Genomic DNA, 24,378 nt, shown 5'->3' on the forward strand with positions numbered 1-24,378 from the left:
AAGATGACGTAATAATGGTAAAATTATTTAGAAACCAAACACACACAGATTACCCCAGCTCATTTACGTCTATAAAAAGCAAACTACTCGCTCCTCCTATTCATATTGTCAACACGTTGCACTAAGCATTAATATACACCCCACTAATACATGTGGTAATGAATGGGATGAATTTACGCACTTCATCAGGAATTTGACAACACAAATTTTGCGGGAACAGCGAAGTTGTGGCAACCTGTCACTCTCAGGAAGGGAAGTCTGCGTCAGTTGAGTTACCGCGCGAGCGACCCGTGCAGAAAGAATAACCTCGTTAAAAGTTGGACGGGCAACCGCTTGTGGCCGAGATATCTTGTCTGGGGTTTGTGTTTAGAAACGATTACATAATGGGCATCAACACGTCAGCAACAAAATGTGCTGCATGGAAAACATTTTCTTATAGTTATGTTCTACGACTTTCCTGTTCTTGCAACAAGCTTAAAGTTTAGAGTTTGATTTTTTCAGATATGGAATCCTGTTACGGTTGATGTCATAGTTGGTTATTACGTGGCTAAACTATGCCCTGTACCTCCGGTCTTTCTTTTTGAGCAATAATATAACTTTTTTTAGTATCCAAACACAACTCATTTAGAGGTTGTGGGTGACGTCAGAAGTAAAGCCAGGTGTAATTATAAACACAGCGACGCTGGTTAATATGATGTCACATGACCATTGTTATTTACATCCGACTTAATCAGGATGACACAGGAATGGACTCGTTTGCATCATCATCAAATAGTCGTATGACAATCTCGTGTTTAGAAACGATTACAGAAGGGTTGAACAGATCCTTGTCCCAAACCCAGACTGCCAAACAAAGTTTGTAATTTTATAACGTGACCAGCCCACAAGGTGATGCCAGAGAGCCAATTTTTCCAATATTGGCAGCATTGGTCAAGCGCCCGACCCATATACCAAGAAGAAAACCTAATCGGGATTCGTGGCCAGGATATCAGTGGTTCGAATCCCGGTGTGGTAAAAAAAACAACTTATTTCTGATGTTTTTGATTTGCTGATGAAAGCAAATATAATTCATATAACTTGTATATTTTGTGAAGATTTTGTCTCCTTAAACTTTAGTATGTAGCATCTTATCTTGCTTTTATAAGTTTATGCGGACGTTTCCCAATCCAGCCATATTGGATTCAAGAAACCCATAAATTATTCGACTTCCTCAGAAACATTGGGATTTCTACGTCAATAAGCTCAGTGCGTTTTGCAAAGTTTTCAAACCTCAACCCCATCTTTTCAAGATGTTTGAAAAAAGGTTATGCTCACGCAGTCATGCGAGAAGTTATTTTCGAAAAAATCGCGAGGATGTTTCGTTGCAGTCACTTGTGTGAATATTCATTTGCGTAGTGGTGTTTTGATCAAACCAGAAACGAATGTCCCTTTCTTCTTACGCGAGCTGCAATATTGCTGCTTCTGTCTGCACAGAAACAGTATTTGCGTAAACTGAACAACGGTGTTTTTTAATCCCACCATTATTTGTGTCGAACGTTTTGGAAATCATCAAGTTTGGTTTAATATGTTGTTGCACAACCATTGTGATTTACATCATAACGACCGACTGATTCTGCGCTTCACCGGTTTTCAACGCCTTCTTCACTCAACCGGATTAAAAGAAGAGTTATCAGGGGTTTTCCATTTCTGTCCGCGGTCCAATATCTTTGTTCAGCGCATTCAGTTCAGTATTAAACTGGAAAACGTAGTTTCTGTAGAAAGGTTAAAACTTTTCACAAAACTTTTTATCAAGCTTATTTCCAGTTTATTCGCAGAACTAGGAACAGCAAACTGGGTATAATTGAACTACACTAAATGCGCTAAATGACGATAAAACGATGGAAAAGCACGTTGGAAATACTTTCATTCAAAATTTTGTGTAAATAAGTACGTTGAAAACCAGTTAATGCCTAAAAATAAATTTGCAGTTTGACGAATCATGTCATAATTTTCAACACAAATTATGCAATCAGATTTAGATACGATAAAAATTTAGGGATGCACCGAAAGTTCGGTTTGCCGAATTTATTTCATTTTTGCAAAATTTGGCTGAAACGGAAACTTTTTTACTGCAAGCAACGTTGATACGCAAAGTTTAGTATAGATTCAAATCATTGTTCAAACTATACGATTGTGTTCGTTTTATTTGTTTATTGTCACCGAAATAATGAAAATAAACTTTAAGCAGTTTGTACAGCAGTAGAAGCTATTCTTTAAGTGCCAAAAAAAGGGTTTATGATAGGATTAGGTCCAATCCAGCACATGTTTGTTTAAATGTATTGCTTTTAAAAGAGATGAATACCAAAATTAGTTTCGGTTTATTCGGCCGAATTTATTCGGCAACTTTTGCCGAATATTCGATTTCGGCCGAATAAAAAAATTGCTGTTTCGGTGCATCACTATTAAAAGTGCATTTGATTACACTTGTAATAACAAACAATTAATCTCAATGAGCTAAGTTTTTAGTCAAAATCAAGCCTTTCCATTTCCTCAGTGATGTCACCAGTTTGTGGATCAGTGATTGCATCATCATTAAATTGTGGATTGAAGAGATCTTTCATCTTTTGCTTGAGTTTTTCTTTGAGCTTCTTAGGTTTCATTTTTTCATCATTTAAATACCTCACTTGGTAGTAACTGTTGCAACGAAACGAGAGGTCGGTTAGGGACTTATTACATGTTTTAAAACAGCAACGCAATAATAACAGGAAAAAAAATTAAGGTTGAACATATGTTTCGGTTTGGGTGATATCTTAAGGGAAATGCCTACCTCGTGTACCATGTCTTAAAACTTTTTTGCTGGTAGACACTTTAACCACCTCACGGGCGGGCGATTACGTAGTATGCGTGACACATACGACTGAAGCCCGTCATTGAACTGATGTAACCCCGTGGCGCGATAGGGATTTCCCCATATCGCCCGTCCGTGAGGTGTTTTTAGTGTCAACCACTGAAGTAACCCTGTTCAGTTTCACTTAAATTTGCCTAAATAAACCACACAGCATGGTAGACACTTTAACCATCTTTCGATCCAGTTTACACCAAAATATTATTTCACGTTTGAATTCGCAGTCTTTCAACTAACTATCAAGAATATGATTAACAATCCTATTATCACCGAACAAAACCCTACTGTTGCTCGAAAAGTAAACTTAAACTTGAATTAAACCAAAAGAAAGTGCTTTTTTCTGTTCCCTGTTTGAATAATATATTTGTAAACAGCAATATCAGTAAACATGCAGTAAGGTAGAGTGAATTGTAATCTTCAATAAATCTCTACACACCGGTCATGCATTTGTTTCGCTGCTGCTTCTCTTTCATCAAAGCCAAAACGAAAAACGTTGATTAATTCCTCTATAATTTCTTCCTCATAACCCAGCACTTCTCTTGTTACACTGACAACACCGGAAAAACATCATTAATAATTACATTGTTACAAGCAAGAAATACTCAACAAATGGTCTACACATTAGGTTTGCAGGCTTGGCAGCCCAGGCATTGCAGCCTAGCTGGATCAGCCACTTTTTCCTGACAAGTCGGAGCAAGATTTGAAAAATCAAGCTCCTGGTGAGGTTTGAACTCACGACCGTGGGCTAACCAGGCCCAACGCTCTACCGACTGAGCTACACGAGCTTTGCGGTTTCACAGGGTATATTGTGGCCAAGGTACACTGGTGCGCAAGCGCACAACTTGTCAAGCAACCTTCATATTTCCGTAGAGGATCTCTACCACCGTATCCGATAACGCAGTAATATTTCATGCAATGGCATGATAGGCAGGATCGCCCCACTGCGCAGGTCCTTGCTTGGCGATCACAGCTAACAAGCAAGGACATGCGCAGTGGGGCGATCCTGCCTATCATGCCATTGTATGAAATATTACTGAGTTATAAGGGCTATATTTACTTCTTTGTTAGGAAATATGCAAACATCGATAAAAACTTTTTAACCGACCTTTTCTGCAATGCTTTTTCTGCATCTACTTTTTGAGTTAAAAACTCCTGAAACATTTCTTCCATCGCTTTGTCTTTTCCATCAACATCTGGTTCGTCTTCAATTATTTTGAGAACACTAAGGACAAAATAATTATATAGCATTAATCGTTTTAGATAGATTAAAAGCAAGCGTTTCGTGAAAACTGAACAGTATAAATATATTTCTGTTGAAAACGAATACAGAATCTCGAAAAGCTTGATAACCGACCTTGTCTGCAGTTCTTTAACTTTGTTTGAATTGTTGTCAAAATGTTTGTCCAATTTCGTTACCACAGCCTTTCGGCTTTCTTCTCTCAAAATACAAGCGGCGATGCAGGATGACACAGGGATGGATTGGTGAACATCACCATCAACAAGTCGTCTGGCAATCTCGAACACGAAGAGAACAGAAAGCTCGAAAAACCGACCCTCTTCCTCCTCGGGGCCTTCGGTGTTTACAGATTCTGTCATAAACTTCTGAAAGTAATCACAGAACCCACGCAATTTGTAAGCTTTATTTAGAAAGTATGTGTAACTGTTGGGTCGGTTTGTAAGAGCTAAGGTAATGATTAAGCCGTTCCCAGGTTGATCATCTGTTGGGTTTGCGAGCAAAATAATATCTCGATTCCCAGCATCAGATCCGCAACGGAAGAAGGAACAATTTCCATTTTTAAACTTTGCTTTGTTCTGCACAATTTTAATGAATCTAGAAAGCATTTCTTGTCCATCGCATCCTACCAGTTTGCATTTAATCATACCCTCTTTTCTCGGCGTGGGGATTTTTGGTTTGTTTTCATTTTCTCTTCGCTCATTCTCTGTTATGCAATATTTTTCCAAGTTTTCAAACAGAGTTTTATTGAGTGATATTCCCTTATTAGGCAGTAGGTCGCGGAATGCTTTGTCACCCTCTTTAAATTTCTGATAACCATCAGCCATTGTTGCAGTTACGTAAGATATTGTGTACTAAATTTCAGCTGCAAAATATTATTCAAAAAGGTTACGGCCGTGTCGTTTGTAGCAGCATGCTTGTATAATGTCAATTTGTAATTGCGAAAAGATGCAATATATTTAATAGTTAACGGTAATGTTAAAAATGTTGCATTGCAACGAAAACATTTTGATTTATATCATTATGATTTTGCCGGGCCAATATTTTGTCCCGTCATAACGTTTTGTTATTGTGTTTTTTTTATTTTTGTAGTGTCATTATCCCACGTGAATGATGTGTCCTATTTAGCGATTTTAAGCCTCCTCTGTGGTATTTTTTGGATATTACTGCGTGCATAGCAGTGCACCGAACTGACAATGTGAAACACTTTGTAAACCGATCTTTTCTTTTGTTTCGACGGAAACCAGGTTTTCCGTTAGAAATACTGCCAGACGCCGGTAAAGCCAGGGGTTACTATAAAACACCGTGTTTTATCAACAAAAACTCGGTGTTGGTGGTGGTGCAGAAAACAGAAACAGTACTTTTCTGTTTGCTGCCTGTAATTCCCAACTGGTGCTTTGACAAAATTGCATATAGATTACTTGCTTACATTGAGGTTCGATTGTCCACAGCACGAAGCAAGTAAGACAAACCCACCAAACCCTATCAGTCATTCACCTGCTTTTTCGTTTTAAAACGCAGTCGCTACTCTGCGGTTCTACCCACTGTCAAACATTTGGGCAAAACTTGATACAGAAGTATGTTGCAAGATATCTGTGTGATCTATTCATCCAGACCTTGCCAGTCATTATACTTTACGGTAACGTTTTGTGAGCCTGAAATTACCTTGTGCTTTGCTTTGCACGGAAACTTCATTCTGTGTAACTTCTCATTGCTCAGTGTTTCTATATATATCCGATACTTCGATTCTGGCCACGATATAAACCTGATTACTCGAAATTCTACCCCAACCAACGGCGTTACCAACACGATTTTTGTATTGTTCCAAAACAAAACCGCTTAGCAACTTAAACAATTTAATAAACACGGTTCCAAGTGGATTGTTCAGCGACAAACTTTCAATGGGAAAAGTTTGAAACTTCAACTAACATGGATGAAGCAGGTTTATTAATCCACAGTCCACATATATTCGTGGGTAGTAGGACAATCATCATCATACACGTGTATTTTGTTGATATTCTTTGTGGTTGTACGTCTATGTATATGTGCCAACACTATTAAGAGATTCGGAAACCTTGCGAACTAAAATTGACTGGCAAATGTTTTTGTTTTAAGTATAAGCTATGAAGCAGGCAGTGATGCTTTTTATAGTGAGTTGCGGACAAGTTGAATGATGTTTCGATCTAACAGGTTTCATCAGTGCAGCTATGGCGTGACTTAGAACGGTCTTGTCAGCTAAATATCTTGTCCGTTTTTTCTTTTGTTTGTCTTGAATATATTTGTATCAAGTAGTAGTACAGTCTACGAACAGTCATGTGGAAAATATTTTCTTAATTTTGACAAACGTGGAATTACGAATCAAAGTGGGTTTTATAGAAACAAATTCTTGCACAGCTGCAAGGCAGGAGGCGATCAAATATGAGGCGCTTGTCTCTTGTATGTGACATATTGAGGTTTTGTGATACAACAATCGTTATTGATGACTAATTTGGGTTTTGTGACGGAATAATAAGCATTTGTACAAATTTATGTTTTAGCCAAAAAGTCGGCAATTTTGGCGCAACCATGTTACAAGCCGCAAACAAGTACGCTGTGGGCAGCAAACCGCTTACAAGTTTTAAATGGCAAATAGTTTAGGATTTTTTTTATAGTGGTAGCCAATATAACGACCTCAGGAATAATTCATTCCTTCTGCGGCAATCTTTGTTTCGATTCACCGCGAGCTGTGTTTGTCTGGTATTAACTTTACGTTGAAATTATTTGGGAAAGCTCCACGCTTGGTCACATTAGCGATAGACTACGTTCAAATGCGAAATCATCACACGATGTTAATTTAAAGGCGTATAAGTGATGAGCGAATGATTGTGTTCATTTCTGCCTACAGATTTTATTTAACCTTGCGGCTTGAGACTTTTCGTTTCATACTTTTGCAAAGCAAACACCCAATTAGACGACCAATAACTTTAAATTTATATGTAGAGATTGATAGGCTCTGTAGCTATTGGGTTTGCAGTTCAAATACAAAACAATCCCATCAAATACGATAGCGTCAGGTAAATATTTGGATCACTATCAAATATAACTGCAATAAGTAAAACCAAAGTTTTGCATTGTTCCGTTAACACAGAGTAGAGCAAAACAAACGTGGGTCCTAACTGTAACAACACAAACATAAACACCCACATATTCTGAAACTTTTCGCTTAAATAAGCGTCTGTCAAAAATATTCAAAACATTTTTGGGAAATCCTTATTCCACTACACAAAGAGTAACACATAGTTCTAATGTTCATCCAGAACGTGCATACCTTGCGTTAAAACTTATGGTAATGCTTTGTGGACCTGTCATATTAACCTGGTGCCTTGCTAACTCCACGGAAACACGATTCTGTGTAACTGTCTCCTCACTCCATAGTGCCTCTATATATATAGCCGATCCTTTGTCATTTGGTCACGATTCAAAACCTGATTACTCGAAATTTCACTGCACCCCCAAGCGTTACCAACACGCTTATATTGTTACGAAACAATATCACTTAGCAACGCAAACGATTAAGCAACGCAATAAGTCGCCGCAATACGACGACATCGGATTTTGCGTGTTTAGCCATATTTATACGCGTCGGTAAAAACCAAATCAAACTCTACTTTTGCATAACAATCTTAAATCATCCCTCTATCAAATAAAGTCCAATTAGAACCAATTCAGTTTGAGGCTGAATGATAAATTTAACGATGACTAAATTTAACAACAACCACAAAAACTAACCTTATTACATGTTCATATTACAAAATTATGTTTGGGCGACTTCTGATCGACACAAATTGGGTGATTATGGATTCTTCAATATAAGCAAACACAAACTGAAAGTCATTCAATCTCATTGAGAAACCAATTGCAAACGGCGAAGCTACGACACACATTGTTACGAAATATGGTGAAGTCGTTTATTCGAAACTGGTTGAATGTTTATACCCAGCCAAAGGTAAGAACGCATTTTCGAACAAAATATATTTATGTTTAAATTCATTTACTTCATTTGCAGCTTCCCGGAGTGGAAAAGTATGTGGGGAATATCAAACAATGTGGCGGGTTTCCGTAAAAAGCAGTCGGAAACGGTTGCTGTATATTTCCGACAGAAATGCTCGGAAACACGTTTCGCTTTTTGAGATAAAACCGTCCAAGCCTAAGATAAAGTGTGAAAAAATCATGCCGCTACCTCGTAAGTTGGCTGAGTAACCAGCGTTCAAAGTTTTATTTAACAGTTATTTAACAGTGGGTCGCACACACAATATTATTTGTTGCTGACGCTGCAGTCATGTAGGTAAGTGTAGCGATGCCTGTGTAAACAATTATCGCGGCTTCCACAAACCCCATTGTTATTTCACGAATGCGGGAATATTAATTCGCTCAATCTGACTTGCAGGTGCTCGGGAAACATATCAGCATCTTATAATTGATTAGGAAAAACAAACCAAACCAACAAATCCCTCGCTTACAGGACTCAACAAAAAGTAACTCGTATCGTGTTCTGAGGTGAGCGATTTCTGATACTTCAGTCACAAACATCACTTTGTTACGTCACTATTGCCTTGTTTCACTCAATCCACATTAAATTTCACAAACCAAAAATTTCCGCGCAAATCTTTTCAAATCAAACCTGCAACATATTACGATTCTTCCTGCAGTTATAATCTGCTATGACGCATAACATTTGAACTTCCTCGTTGATTTACATTATGTTCCCGCGCTGTATTCCGACGAACACCAAAGATTATTTACCGTAACTTCTCGCGATGTTCTAGAATGTGTTAATGGGTCGAACTTTCGCCGTCGTGTTTGGCATTTTCTATGCACGTGATCTCTATATCCCAATCGTAATTATTTTCGTTTGTCTCCCCCCTCCAGATTGCCTCGTTAGTAAAACCCTCAAAACATGTTGAAAAGTTTAATAATTCCCTGCACAAAACCCAGCAGCTCGACAATGAACTCCAATGCAAGTTGTTCTCTATTGGACAAATTAACGCCTGGCGTGCCCGCGTTCGTGGTTACGTCATACCAACCAAAATCGCTGGCGTCAAACACCGAGTCAGTCTTTTCAACCGCTTTAAATTTAATCGTAATCTTAATAAACTGTGGAATTAAACCAGTAGCCTTTTTCGATATTATGCTGTGCTGCTAAAACATATTAAATTAGGGGTTAAAATGCCCGTTAAATTATCTCATTGAAGGTGACAACACAGTGACGTTTAATAAAACACACAAAAAGAAACACTACCGTATATCTGACACCTGCTAAAATAAATCTTAAACCCAAGGTCAATCACTTAATTTAATTCAACATTATCAAACCCTCAACGACACTTTATAACCTCACTAAGTACATTCAGATTATATGACACCGTTCAAACAGTCGGTCGCACTCACAATATAATTCGTTCCTATTGCTGTCAGGTAGGTAAGTGTAGCTCATCATTCGAAACCTGATGCCGATGCTGACAGGACTATTGCCAGGAGATGCTGTGAGGTATCTAAAACCAATGCACACATACTTTCTATAGCAGGTGGTGTACAGTGTCTACAGCTCGACTTGAGGCCGAACTTACGAGAGGAGCAGGTCTGGGCGCAAGGAATGCAATCCGCGCGTTTCCTATGGGTTGTGTCGACGGCTGCTAAATAAAAGGTGTAGAGCACAATTGTGCTACCTTTTTTTGGTTATAAACAGCACGGTTAAAATGAGAATATTATTTTCTACGGTGATTATCGTCGTTATGGTTGTAATCACACGTTGAGTGCAGGTTCTATAACAGGCAATGATAACTGGGTGATTGACCTAAGCCTCGGCATGATAAAAAACTTGATTATTCCAAACTCTACCCTATTATTAGGATGCACGCCGTTTATATAATTTTTTTTTAGTTTTGTAAATATTTGTCTCTGTGTAAACCCCTGGACACCATAAAGTATAAAATAATTTCAAAGACTGTAAAAAATATCACAACGCATTAAATCCCTGCATAAAACCCCAGCAGACGAACAACAACCTCATATCAGGTGAGGGTTCATTTTCAAGGCGGCTGGTCACCCATGGCTTAGCAAGTTCGCCAACGCAGAAACCTATCACATTTTGCTCCTCTCAAAATCGTTTCTCTCTTTGCATCATCTATTAAACAACACATCGCAACTCTGCCGTATCCTCTCTCTAGCCCATTGCTTTCCACACGTGTGGGTCACGAGCCAAAGCTGGGATACCTGAATTTTGGGTTCACGAACTATGTTTTCTGGTATGTGTTTTCTACTTAAATGCGCACAACATTCAACTGCTACCACATTTAATAACATATCATCCAAATTTAGTTAGCAAACCGGTTGAGAATTTTGAAGATTTTTGATGCAAATTTGACATTTGGAGGCTTTAAAAAAGGCTGGGAAACTCTGGTCAAGCCTACGTCACCAAACAAACCCATTCCAACCAACATTATTGCACATCACGCCAATTGTAGTGTATTATGTTCCAAACTTGTTCCACACAAAACTACGTAACTCTACACATGTCATCATTTCCTCATTTTCTATTGGAGGAAAATACGCTGTCAAGGTAGGTGAGTGAAGCGATGCCTGCTTAAAACAAATATCGCGTTCACCACAACCCCTATTGTTATTCCTCGATTGCGGGATTATTAATTCGCTTATCCTCTAGTATTAGAAAACACGCTTTTTATATTGTTACCAAACAATGTCGCGTAAAAACAGTCTAACAAACACAACACATTGTTACTCTTTTTCAGCGCAGGAGCTCCTAGTCTAGCATTTTCTTTCTTACGTCACACCCGATTCACTGTTGTGCTACGTTTTATAGTTGTGCTACGGTGTAGAGCACTGTTGTGCTACGTTTTATAGTTGTGCTACGGTGTAGAGCACTGTTGTGCTACGTTTTATAGTTGTGCTACGGTGTAGAGCACTGTTGTGCTACGTTTTATGGTCATAAACAGCACGGTTTGAAACAAGAATATTATTTTATACAGTGGTCAGCGTCCTTATGGTTGTAACCACACGTTGAGTGCAGGTTCTATAATAGGCAACGTTAACTGGGTGATTAACCTAACCCTCGGCATGATAAAAAACTTGATTATTCCAAACTCTACCGTATTATTAGGATGCACGCAGTTTATAATCGTTTTTTTAGTTTTGTAAATGTTTGTCTCCCTGTGTAAAATCCTGTACATCATAAAGTATAAAATAATTTCAAAGACCGCAAAAAATATCACAACGCATAAAACCCCAGCAGACGAACAACCACCTCGTATTAGGCGAAGGTTCATTCTCAAGGCGGCTGGTAACACATGGCTTAGCAAGTTCCCCCAACGCAGAAACCTATCACATTTTGCTCCTCTCAAAATCGTTTCTCTCTTTGCATCATCTATTAAACAACGCATCGCAACTCTGCCGTATCCTCTCTCTAGCCCTTTGCTTTCCACACGTGTGGGTCGCGAGCCAAAGCTGGGACGCCTGAAAAATATTTTGGGTTCACGAGCTGTGTTTTCTGGTATGTTTTTTCTACTTAAATGCCCACAACATTCAACTGCTACCACATTTAATAACATATCATCCAAATTTAGCAAACCGGTTGAGAATTTTGAAGATTTTTGAATGCAAATTAGGATTCTTTAAAACATTTGGACGCTACAAAAAAGGTTGGGAAACTCTGGTCAAGCCTACGTCACCAAACAAACCCATTCCCACCAAAAATATTGCCCTTCACGCCAATTGTAGTGATTTATGTTCCAAACTTGTTCCGCACAAAACTACGTCACGGAAACTCTACACACGTCACGATGTTCTGGAATTTGTTCATGAGTCGAGCACTCGCCGTCCTGTTTTCATACACGTGACCTCCGTATAGCAGTTTGCTTCTACTGAAGCCTTGTTGCTCGTTAAAATAAGGGGCATTGAAAGAACGCGGTCGTTATATTACTCCATTGCCCCATGCTTCGAACCGAAGAACACCAACATGTAACGGTAATTTGTTTTGGGAACACGTGGCCATGTCGGATCCAAAATATTTGTAAAGCCAATGTCAATCACTTAATTTGATTCAACATCATTAAACGCACTAGCACACTTCAAAACCTTGGCACCGTTTAACAGTGGGTCACACACTCAATACAATAAATAACTTAATTTGATTTAAGTTTTGTAAATGTTTGTCTCTCTGTGTAAAATCCTGTACACCATAAAGTATAAAATAATTTCAAAGACTGTAAAAATATCACAACGCATTAAATCCCTGTATAAAACCCCGGCAGACGAACAACACATGACTTACCAAGCTCGCCCAACGCAGACACCTAACACAGTTTCACTCTAAACAAAATCGTTTTTCTGTTACTGTATACTACATCACAGCAACTCTACCGTATTCTCCAGCCCACCGTCACCAAACAAACCAATTTCCGTAAACACTTTGCCCATCACTGCAATTGTAGTGGTTTGTATTGCAAACTTGCGTCACACGACTACTAGTAAGTTATTGGGCACTGAAAGTAAATTGCAGTGATAGTCTCTCTTTATCAACTGTAGAATTTTGGCGGCACGAACCCACTTTACGCCACACAGTTTGGGGACCCCGATCTTACCATAACCGACCTCCCGTCTGACGCAACCCTTTTATATCCGTTCACCTCGGGCATGACGACATTATTGCGAAACCTGGCCCTGATTCTAGAAATTTCTTTCTGACGTCACACCTGATTCTAGAAATTTCTTTCTGACGTCACACCCTTCTTCACTTGCCGCGCCCATGATTTAGCTTTGGTATCACGGGGCGGCCTAAACACACAAACAATAGTTGCTGAAGCGCAGGAGCTCCCAGTCTAGCATTTTCTTTCTAACGTCGCACTAGATTCCATAAACTTCTTTCTGACTTCATCACACCCGATTCCAGATAATCCAGACGCTTTTTTCTGTTGCAAAATTCTCCATCACACAATGAAGCTCTTTGGCGACAGCTTCCGTCAAGACAGCAAAAAAATCTGGACACCAACCGTCGCACAGTGTTTTACCGATGCATTGGGTGCGGCCTCGACAAAACTCAACACGACGAATCGCACAAGTTTCAATCCAACCCAGGGAACGGGGCAGCGAGCAACTTTTTTAGTTTAGTTGCTCTATCAATTATTCTAATATGAAAACACAATATATTTGCGTGTGAAGTCAATACACTAACCAGTACATGTGGTTATTTACGGCACTCACGCTTTACAAGCGCAATATAATGACTTTCTGAATTTCTATCAACCATGCTAGTATTTGAAGCAATGCGTGACATTTCTTGTGCAAATAATTTTTGTATATTTGCAAAGTCTTACCGTCGTTAATGAATACAGGACTGTACAAAGAAAAAAATGATTGAAACAGTTTTTTTTGCATTGCTAGTGCGTGGCTTAACTCAACGTACAGGCTTAACTCAGCCTACAGTAGTTCAACGTACATTAAATATTCCGAAGTAATGTTGATTTCTTGTGACACAATTTCTGGTTTTCTTTCATCACTTTTGTCAGGACAATCCGCGATGTTGGAACAAAACCGATTTTGTAAAATTACTGTTCCGTCGTCGCAGATAAAATTCGGTTTCGGTTTCCATCTGTGGGGGTAAATAATCTAATCAACTCTATTAAGTATGAGTCATACAACCATCTGATCAAGCGCAAATAAAATATGCGGCATTTAAGAACGTGTTGAAAGACGCATGCAGTTTATAATACATGACGTCTCCACACAATTTTGCAATACAGCATCGCAGTATCACAGTGCGCATTGTTCGTCAAAGCAGATGAAATCGACTAATAAAGGATCTCGCCACGAATGGATTTCGACCATAACCTGAGGTCAGAATGATTGAATTTGTGGTTTGGTTGTTTTTGTTCACAGTTGGTCACCAGACAATTTCCAAACCAGTTGGTTGCTGGTACATGTATCAGATAAATAAGTCTAAGCAATCACAAATCGCATACCTGAAGTACTGGAGTGTTGAAAGCTGAGTGAAAGGAGCAGGATTAACAACATGAGGGCGACCATGTCAGTGTAAAGTAAAATATTCACAGATTGGCAAACGTTGTGTCTAACGTAACATATGATGTATTAATGGTAAACTTATTTAGAAAACAAACACACCTCCTGCCTAATGTCCTTGACGTCTTTAATAAATAGAAACTTTTTGTTCCACCTATTCATATTGTCAACACGTCGCACAAAGCATTATACACCCCACTAATACGTGTGAAAATGAATGGAATGAATTTACGCGGTTCGCCAGGTATTTGAGAACGCGAGTTTTACGGGAACAGCGAAGTTGTGACAACCTGTCACTCTCAGGAAGGGAAGTCCGCGTCAGTTGAGTTACCGCGCGGGAGAGTCGTGCAGAAAGAATAACCTCGTTAATAGTTGGACGGGCAACAGCTTGTGGCCGAGATATCTTGTCTGGCGTTTGTGTGTTACAAAAAGTGCTAGAAAATCTAAACCTTTCACCTGAAAATAGCTAAACTGAATCTAAACCCGTCGTGTATAAATTTTACTAACCCCATTTTCTGCGTCACCAAACATGACCGGTTACCATTCAATGTCGGTTAGCCAGGTTTTTCGTGCTTTTTTTATTGAAGGTCACGTGAAGTTTTAGAACCCAGCCTTTGCGGAAAGAATTCTTTTTAACGCGAGTATTTGTAGTCATTTTAAAGCTTTGCTTTTGTAAAGCCCCATACTAATTGCATGTGGTGGATTGGTTATGGATCAGGATACGTCAAGAGCGCATCCTTGTTCCAGCGTCATCAAGGTGCATTTACAAGAAAAATCTATAATTATTAATTTGTGGGGCGGTTGTTGTAGTGGGAGCCGGTTCTTCCTCAAATCACCCGAAAATTTAAGAATCCAAACAACCTTTGCTAATCTTTTAAATCTTTGCGTCTTCGCAGCTGTCGTAGTCCACATGGTGATGCCAGAGAGCCAGTTTCCCAATTCTACAACTTATTTCTGAATTGTTCAATTTGTTGATCAAAGGAAAAATGACGCGTAACTTTTGTATTTGGTGAAGGCTTCATAAAAATTTATTATAACATCCATACGTATCACAGCTTGTTTTTAAAAAGTTCGCAAATTTCGTCAAACCTCAACCTGAACATTCCGGGTTGGTTAAAAATAATTGACGCTTACTCAGTCATGTGAGAAATTTTTTCCGAAAAGTTTGCGACAACCGTTGCCGACTGCAACAAAGACAAGAGTGTTGGCTTTTGGAACTAAACTTATTACTCTGTCGTAATTACTTGCGTGCATTATTCATTCGCGTAGTAGTGTCAATCGCGTAGTATTTCTACACGCCTGACCGACTCCAAGTTTCTCCGTTGTAAACACGAATAATCAAGCACTTTTTATAACTCAATTACAGACCAGGTGGAATGCAAGTCGTCGGCATAGCCAGGTTGAATTATAAAGTGTCCGTGCACTGCTGGTAAGCGGTGCTGGCTAATATGTTGTTACACGACGATTGTGATTCACATCATAACGACCGACTGATTCTGCGCTTCACCGGTTTTTAACGCCTTCTTCACTCGACTGGGTTTAAAAATAGTCATCGAGATACCAGGAGGTTTACATTTCGATCCATGGTTAAACTTATGGTTAAACTTAGTGTTTTTAGTTTAGTATTGCGATTTGCAAGAAAACGTGGTTTCTATTAAATGGAAGGGTTAAGTTGGCCGTATCCCTGCAATTTCATTTGATCGCTCTAAAAATTTGTTTTCAAGCTTGTTAGTAGTTTATTTACAGAATTAGCAAACAGCAAACTGGGTATAATTGAACTACACTACATGCACTACATGACGATAAAACGATGGGAAAATACGAATAAGACACTTTCATTCAAAAACTTGTGAACATAATCTTGTTTAAAATCAATCAATGATTCAGCGTAAATTTACTGTTTGACGAGATCATGTCACAATTATAAACACATTCTATGCAATCGGATTTAGATGCGAATTAAATGCGCTTGTTTTTATTTGTTAACACATTAAAAACAAACGAAGAAGTTAACTAAGCTCCTCATGTAAAAACAACAACGAGTTAATATCGGTTGCCTAGAAAAGCTGCATCAAAAAGCAATATATGATTTTGCTAATTTCCACAAGAATTTACAATTCAATGTGGGAATGAATCCGAAGCCGGTGAATAGGTTATAGAGTCTCAATAATAATTGCAGCGTCTTGCCACCGAATAGAAGATCAGAGATAGAACGATGATTCCGAATAGAATATAAATGGAGACCAATGGAAAGAGCCAAATTAACAGGCGCTGATGACTATTTGTGATTGGGTTATCGGAAACTTATTGGTTTATGTAGTCACGTGATGTTATGCAACACTTGTAACAAAATGCGTGGGGGCAAATACTGCAGAATAAAGCAACAGTATTTACACAGAGGATGTGGCGTTATATAGGATAATGTTCAGTAGAGACATTCAAGTTCGGGTATGGGATTGTCAGACGGGAAATAGGCAGACGGCTCGTTAGGAAACCAAAAGACATTTACACTTGCTTAAATATTTTGCTAATTTCTTAAGAAGAGTAGGCCTTTCCAAAAGGTCGTTGCCCATGAGTGTTTTGAAATAATGAAAAAGAATTAAACCCGAAGAAGTGCAAGCAAAACCGAAATATTTAATAAGGTGTTCCGACAAGGGTCTCTAATCGTGACCAAATGTCATGAGAAAAGTGTTTTGGAACATTGTATGTAAAGATTTTTTGTATTGCTGGAAGGAAGGTATGATTTGTTGATAACAGGAAAGGAAAACATAAATTTGGCAAAGACTGAAAAGCGCTGAAATGTAAGCGTGCCACCATTCGTGCACATTCTAAAACAGACAGAGGGTGAAGGTTAGAAGTCACACTTGTCCACCGAAAGACGTCAATCACATAGGAAACGATACCACCGTTTCTGTAACGTCAACGAAACGAAAAGAATCATCAAATAACGTGCAGTCACTTTATAAATTTGTAGTGAAGTTGCATTAGTGGTGAACATTGTTCCGACTTTCTGGTAAACTAGCCAGGCCCGGAAATAAAAGCGAAGTGCTACGATGTAAAGAATGCTGAACCTTGCTGGTTTACTTAGCGCACGTCTAGTGCTACAGTTACGAACTGCAGTGACGAGACTTGTTTGCTTCTGAGGGTAAACCATTGCTTTTTCTATCTTCACCTTCTTCTTTTCTCAGGTAGTGGGACCCCCTGACTCCGAGTCTTCAGAACTAGAACCTTCTTCAAATTGAGCGTCTTGTTCATTATTTTCTGTACTTCTAAATTGTGGATTAAACAATGTTTTCATCAGAGCTTCTTTCTCTTCCTGCCTATTTCCGTAGTATCTGTGAAAATATTAAATTCATTAGAGCGGTATAAAGTTTCTATTTATTTCTTTAGCGATTGTTTATGAATAAAATGCCCATCCAACAGACAAAAACAAGGTTTTATTATTCTACAATGATGGGTTTATTGTTTCATGACTTTGCATTAACCTTGTAAAACTTCTTTCTGCTTCCGCTGTCCGTTGTTTGAATGAGCCTTTAAATATACTGGATTTCTCAGTTTCTCTCAAGATATAAATGTTTTTTTCCAAAAGACAGACTACGATGTAAGACATCACTGGGACGTAACGGAGTTCATCATTTTCAACAAGTCGTCTGGCGATTTCGAACAACAGAAGGACGGCGATGTCAAAAAACTGACCTTCCTTAGTCGACTTATACTTGGTACAAACCGATTCAGTCATAAAGTTTTTGAAATAAGTTGGAAATTTATCAAGATCTGATCTCGCTCTCAGAGTGGCTTTTATAGATTTTGGAGTAATTTTTTTTTCTTTTGACTTTATATCTTCTTTGCTGTCTGCAGAGGTTATAATTACGCCATTTCCAGGTTGCTTTTTAGTTGGATTGGCAAGCAACATAACGTCCTGCCTGGTACCACAATTGAAGTAGAAATAGTTTCCCTTCTTAAATTTGTTTTTGTTTCGCACAATGTCCATGAACGTGTAAAGTAACTCCTGTCCGTTGTGTTCTTTTTGAAATGTGTAGCTGTCTACCAGGTTTTCTGGAGGGGGAGGAGGAGGAAGATGTGACTCTTCTTTTTTTTTATTTTTGCACCACAACTCCAAATCATCCCGCAGTTTGCCGTGTGTTGCTTTACGTTCACCAGGATCAATCCCTTTGCGTTCCAACAACTGGGTGCGAAATTGTTTGTCAAAATCTAGAAATTCCTCGAAAGATTCTCCCATTGTTTCAGTTATAAATAAATCAACTCTATTTGATAAAATCTAAACATTCAATTTAGTGACTTGTTGACAGAAAAAAGTAACATTTGGGTAAATTTTACATATAGGACACACATCATATATTAGATCAAAGATTTTTTTTAAGTATTTGTTTTCTTCACCTATACACTAACACGCTTGAAAATACCTAAAAGTAGTTACTCGATATCTGTGTGATCAATTCATCCAGATCTTGCCTTTCATCAAACTTTATGGTAACGTTTTGCGAGCCTGAAATTACCTTGTGCTTTGCTTTGTGCAGAAATTTGATTCTGTGTAACTTCTAACTCCACAGTGTCTCTCTCTCTATATATCCGACCCTTTGATTCTAAACACAATGTTTATTGTGATTGCTGTAAATGCTTTATTTCCAAAACGAAGTGCCATGGATCGTTTTGCTTTCGGCCACGATTTCAAACCTGAATACCCGAAATTCTAAACGAGCCCATATGGCGTCACCAACACGCTTTTTATATTGGCACGAAATAATATCGCTTAGCAACGTAAGCAATTTAACAAACACAGTTCGACGTGGATTATTCAGCGACAAACTTTTCCCACAGTAATTTGACGATCAGATTACAAACCGACGCCGGATCAATGGGGAAAGTTTATAAAAACTTAAACTAACAAGGAAGAGTCAGGTTGATTAGCAAACAGTTTATAAAAACACACATACGTGAAAAAAGTTTTGAAACCAAAAAAAATTTAAAACACCTTCTGGTGATTCCCCCGGGGGTAAACACCATCATACACGTGTGTTTTGTTGATATTCTTTGTGGTTGTACGTCTATGTTTATGTGCCAACACTGTTAAGAGATTCGGAAACCTTGCGAAATAAAATTGACTGATAAATGTTTTTGTTTGAAGTATAAGCTATGAAGGCAATGCTTTTTATAGTGAGCTGCGGACAAGGTGAATGATGTTTCGATCTAACAGGTCTTATCAGTGCAGCTATGGCATGACTTACAACGGTATTGTCAGCTAGATATATTTTTCTTTTATTTGTTTTTAATATATTTGTATTAAGTAGTTGGTGGAATATTTAGGCTAGGAGCAGTCATGTGGAAAATGTTTTTTTAATTTTAACTATAAGAAAGAATTACGACAAGGTAGGAGACGATCGAATATAAAGCACTTGCTTCTTGTATGTGACATATTGAGGTTTTGTGATACAACAATCGTTATTGATGACCAATTTAGGTTTTGTGACGGAATAATAAGCCTTTGTACAAGTTTATGTTTTAGCGAAAAAGTCGGCCATTTTGGCCCAACCATGTTACAAGCCGCAAACAATTACGTTGTGTGGGCAGCAAACCGCCTACAAGTTTTAAATGGCAAATAGTTTAGGATTTTTTTTGTGTGGTGGTAGCCAATATAAAGACCTCAGGAATATTTCATTCCTTCTGCGGCAATCTTTGTTTCGATTCCCGGCGAGATGTTTTTGTCTGGTATTAACTTTACGTTAAAATTATTTGGGAAAGCTCTACGCTTGGTCACATTAGCAAGAGATTAAGTTCAAATGCGAAATCATCACACGATGTTAATTTGAAGGCGTATAAGTGATGAGCGAATGGTTGTGTTCATTTCTGCCTACAGATTTAATTAACCTTGCGGCTTAAAACGCATTTATTTGCATAGTTTTGCAAAGCAAACACCCAATTAGACGACCAATAACTTTAAATTTATATGTAGAGATTGATAGGCTCTGTAGTTATTGAGTTTGCAGTTCAAATACAAAACAATCCCATTAAATACGATAACGCCAGGTAAATATTTGGATTACTATCAAATATAACTGCAATAAGTAAAACCAAAGTTTTGCATTTTTCCGTTAACACAGTGTAGAGCAAAACAAACGTGGGTCCTAACTGCAACAATACAAACATAAACACCCACATATTCTAAAACTTTTTGCTTAAATAAGCGTCTGTCAAACATAATCAAAAAATGTTTTTGGCAAATCCTTATTCCACTATACACACAAAGTAGCACATAGCACCGATGTTCACCCAGAACGTGCATGCCTTTCATCAAACATTATGTTAATGTTTTGTGGACCTGTCATATTAACCTGGTGCCTTGCTAACTCCACGGAAACACTATTGTGTGTAACTGTCTCCTCACTCCATATAGTGCCTCCCTATATATATCCGATCCTTTGTCTTTTGCGCACGATTCAAAACCTGATTACTTGAAATTCTACCCCACCCCCAAGCGTTACCAACCGCTTTTTATATTGTTACGAAACAATATCACTTAGCAACGTAAACAATTAACAAACACCATGTAACGAACATTCTATGTGAGTTGTTCAGTTACAAATATTTTCCCAAGATCATATTACGTATGGATGGCGCGTCCTTCCACACCGGTAACACAAGACAACAATAAACACAATGTTTATTAAATCACGACAATCAATGTTATTTCTTTTATACCAATTGACGCAGCTTCTCCTTAGATGGAGATGTAATTCTGTGTGTATCTATATTACAAACGATGGTATTTAGCATCAAGGTACCCCTGGTAAGTCACTAGTGTTTGTTTTTGTTTAAAGTCACTCCATTGTTATGGGGTTAGCGTGGGTTAAATTTCGCTACGCCTGACTGACTCCAAGTTTCTCTGTTGTAAACACCAGCAGTCAAGCATTTTAACGATGTGGAAACACACGCTATCCGTACGCAATATGTTCTTGGGGAAATACCTGTAGCTGAACAACTCACAAAGAATGTTCGTTACATGGTGTTTGCTAAATTGTTTACGTTGCTAAGTGATATTGTTTCGTAACAATACAAAAAGCGTGTTGGTAACGCCACATGGGCTCGTTCACAAATGCAGGTATTCAGGTTTGAAATCGTGGCCGAAAGCAAAACGATCCGACACACTTCGTTTTGGAGACGAAGCATTTGCCGCAATCATAATAAACATTGTGTTTATTGTTGTCTTGTGTTAACGGTGAGGAAGGACGCGCAGTCCATACATAATATGATCTATGGAAAATATTTGTAACTGAACAACTCACACAGAATGTTCGTTACATGGTGTTTGTTAATTGTTTACGTTGCTAAGTGATATTGTTTCGTAACAATATAAAAAGCGGTTGGTAACCCTTGGGGGTGGGGTAGAATTTCGAGTAATCACGATTTGAATCGTGGCGAAAAGTCAAAGGATCGGATATATATAGAGAGGCACTAAGGAGTGAGGGGACAGTTACACGGAATCGTGTTTACGTGGAGTTAGCAAGGCACCAGGTTAATATGACAGGTCCACAAAAACATTACTATAAACTTTTAAGGCAAGGCATGCACGTTCTGAATGAACATCGGTGCGAGGTGTGTTACTCTTTGTGTATAGTGGAATAATTTCCCAGATTTTTTTTGGATTAGTTTTGACAGACGCTTATTTAAGCAAAAAGTTTTAGAATATGTGGGTGTTTATGTTTGTGTTGTTACAGTTAGGACCCACGTTTGTTTTGCTCTACACTGTGTTTACGGAAAAATGCAAAACTTTGGTTTTACTTATTGCGGTTATATTTGATGGTAATCCAAATATTTACCTGACGTTTTGGTATTTGATGGGATTGTTTTTGTTAGGAAGTGGCCATACGTTGAAAACATCAACGTGGCGCATAAAAGTGGCATATTAGTGTGACGCCATATTAATATATATATATATATATATTATTAAGCCAGATATGATATCAAGCGTACAGTGATTATAGACCTGAGTCTGATAACTTCCGAGAACCTTAAGGACTCGTTGTGTTTTTTGAACGTTTGTACAAATTGTTATCATATTTGGTCATAAATAGAAACGATTACAAAAGGGAAATTATTTGTTTCAACAATTCAGCTTAGGTTTGAAATAAACAATCTGAAATGGCTTCAACTGCTGCCATGTCCGATGATTATCAGAAGTTTGCGGAGTTTGACAAAAATTTCCGCGATCAACTAACTAGACCAGGAATTGAACCTGATCCATCAACATCAGTCAATGAAATTTTGCTAGGAAATTTAAAAATACATTGTGAAAACCATGAACATTGTTTGCAACCGAAAGATTTAATGCTTCGATACAAACTTACAGGGCACAAGGGACGAGACTTACTTTACACATTCATTGAAGTTGTGAAAAACAGATCCAACTATAAAAAAGGAAATTATTTCTTCTTCCACTGCGGATCTGATGCTGGGGATCGAGATATTATCTTGCTCGCCAATCCAACTGATAACCAACCTGGGAACGGGTTAATAATTACCTCTGCTCTTACAAAACAACCCAATGTTTACAGCTACTTTCTCCATGCAGAACACTTCCACGAATTGCGTGGGTTTTGTGATTACTTTCGGAAGTTTATGACAGAATCATTCAACACCGAATGCAACACGGGAAACGAAGGTCGGTTTTTCGAGCTTTCTGTTCTCTTCTTGTTCGAGATTGCCAGACGACTTGTTCCAGACAATGAAAATAGTCCAGATATGAAAAAAAAGCTTGATTCCATTCCTGTGTCATCCTGCATCGCCGCTTGTCTATTGAGAATCGCCAGGATGAAGACTGTGTCGGAAAAATGGGAAGAGAATATAATCGATGATCTGAGTTACGTTTTTCTAAGGGAATTTCATGAAAGAGAAGAAGCCGCAAGAACAATGCTGGAAAGGTTAGTTTTAAAAAATACCCTATAACTCAACTTTTAACAAAGAAGCAATTTCATTTGCACGTAGTCTGTTGTATTTGACTGCAAACACATGCAGCACGCTTGTATATTCTGATGTGTTTGTAAAATGTGTTCGTTTAAAATAGGTTTAAAGGGGCAGAATGTGTGAAGGAAGAAAAAGAACAACTGATGAAACAACTCTTTAATCCAGCTTTTGTCCAATAATACAAAAATGTTCACTGATCAAAGAGTTGGTAGGAAGCGAAAACTTGTTGACGAAACATCAACAAATCTTTAAGTGAGAAAACATTAAACTTTCGTGAAACCAGTTTCGAATATATTCTGTTTGTTCTTATGAATTGCAGTTCCATATATCCATATATATATATCGGTTGTCAAGTTATATTCGATTTGTGCTTTGCTTTATGTTCTAGTTCTATATATACAATATGTTGCGACGAGAGAAATATATTTTAAATCCTTTAAATGTTCAATGTTCATGTTCTCTGATGTCAGAGCAATGACGTAGAATGTTTTTTCATCTACTGATTAACTGTTAGTTGTGTGCACTTAATTGTACTTGATTAATAACGCTGTACCTGTGACTGTGTTTCAAGACGCTTTGACTGTCGTTTATCGCTAGTGTAAAAAAGAGTCTTATGCATTTTATTGATTGTAATATTAAGTTTGTTAATTACTGATTTCCTGTAAACACTGTTTAATCAGAAATCGTTGTCGCTATAATTTGCAAATGTTTTTATTTGACAATGTGTTGTTTTGTTTGAAATTTTAATCGAAAGACTATTTCTGTCTTTAAAATATCATTGTACACAGAATGTTTGTGTGTTTCATTGAAAGGGTTAAGAAAACCACTTTCAGTCAAGAGTATGCGGTTCTACAACTGCTAAATGTGATAGGTTACCTTAGAAACTACACAAGCAATGATGCCCAAGAAATTGTTGAAACCCTTCAGGGCAAATGTATTCCATATATGCGAAGATATTGTTTGGAATACATGGGTTCATCCCTCCTAAAAACTGATATATCATAACACAAAAATACCTGCTGGGTCATCGTTAGAAACATTTGTAGGCCAAGTTGGATTTTAGGCCGCTACATGACAATCATTTTACTTTTTCCGGCCGACACGTGTGTCTCACATGCTTGTGTACTTTAGAATACAGCAGTCAGTCTCCCTTCCGAAAGAGAGCCCAACCCGGATAATTCAGTTGGTGGACAGAACACTGATACGGCAC

At 38.1% G+C, this 24,378-nt stretch overlaps 2 protein-coding genes and 1 long non-coding RNA gene across 3 annotated transcripts; 1 reads left to right on the forward strand and 2 right to left on the reverse strand.

The window, feature by feature from the left end:
* Nucleotides 1-1,836: 1,836 nt before the first annotated feature.
* Nucleotides 1,837-8,912, reverse strand: LOC145894045 (uncharacterized). The gene is made up of 4 exons (XM_082982485.1): nucleotides 4,239-8,912; nucleotides 3,990-4,106; nucleotides 3,321-3,431; nucleotides 1,837-2,673 (listed from the first exon to the last, which is right to left on the reverse strand). The coding sequence occupies exons 1-4, from the start codon at nucleotides 4,943-4,945 to the stop codon at nucleotides 2,502-2,504; spliced, it is 1,107 nt and encodes a 368-aa protein (XP_082838611.1). The 5' UTR covers nucleotides 4,946-8,912; the 3' UTR covers nucleotides 1,837-2,501.
* A 7,097-nt stretch (nucleotides 8,913-16,009) lies between these two features.
* On the reverse strand, nucleotides 16,010-18,578 carry LOC145895109 (uncharacterized). Its single transcript, XM_082983864.1, has 2 exons — nucleotides 17,675-18,578; nucleotides 16,010-17,524 (listed from the first exon to the last, which is right to left on the reverse strand). Exons 1-2 carry the CDS (start codon nucleotides 18,427-18,429, stop codon nucleotides 17,374-17,376), a joined length of 906 nt encoding a protein of 301 aa, XP_082839990.1. The 5' UTR covers nucleotides 18,430-18,578; the 3' UTR covers nucleotides 16,010-17,373.
* A 4,282-nt stretch (nucleotides 18,579-22,860) lies between these two features.
* LOC145895335 (uncharacterized) lies at nucleotides 22,861-23,880 on the forward strand. The gene is made up of 2 exons (XR_014401617.1): nucleotides 22,861-23,125; nucleotides 23,269-23,880. It is a non-coding gene; the product is annotated as an uncharacterized LOC145895335 (long non-coding RNA).
* Nucleotides 23,881-24,378: the final 498 nt, after the last annotated feature.

The sequence above is a fragment of the Ascidia mentula genome, chromosome 3 (assembly GCF_947561715.1).
Source record: "Ascidia mentula chromosome 3, kaAscMent1.1, whole genome shotgun sequence".
NCBI lineage: Eukaryota > Metazoa > Chordata > Ascidiacea > Phlebobranchia > Ascidiidae > Ascidia > Ascidia mentula.

What these genes read in the sequence shown, in the direction of transcription:
- LOC145894045 (XM_082982485.1), bottom strand. Translation starts at nt 4,945, where the DNA reads ATGGCTGATGGTTATCAGAAATTTAAAGAGGGTGACAAAGCATTCCGC. An exon ending in GTTAAAGAACTGCAGACAAG is followed by an intron (nt 4,107 to 4,238) that starts GTCGGTTATCAA and finishes TTTTGTCCTTAG; the next exon opens with TGTTCTCAAAATAATTGAAG. An exon ending in GCGAAACAAATGCATGACCG is followed by an intron (nt 2,674 to 3,320) that starts GTGTGTAGAGAT and finishes TCGTTGCAACAG; the next exon opens with TTACTACCAAGTGAGGTATT.
- LOC145895109 (XM_082983864.1), bottom strand. Translation starts at nt 18,429, where the DNA reads ATGGGAGAATCTTTCGAGGAATTTCTAGATTTTGACAAACAATTTCGC. An exon ending in GCAGAAAGAAGTTTTACAAG is followed by an intron (nt 17,525 to 17,674) that starts GTTAATGCAAAG and finishes ATATTTTCACAG; the next exon opens with ATACTACGGAAATAGGCAGG.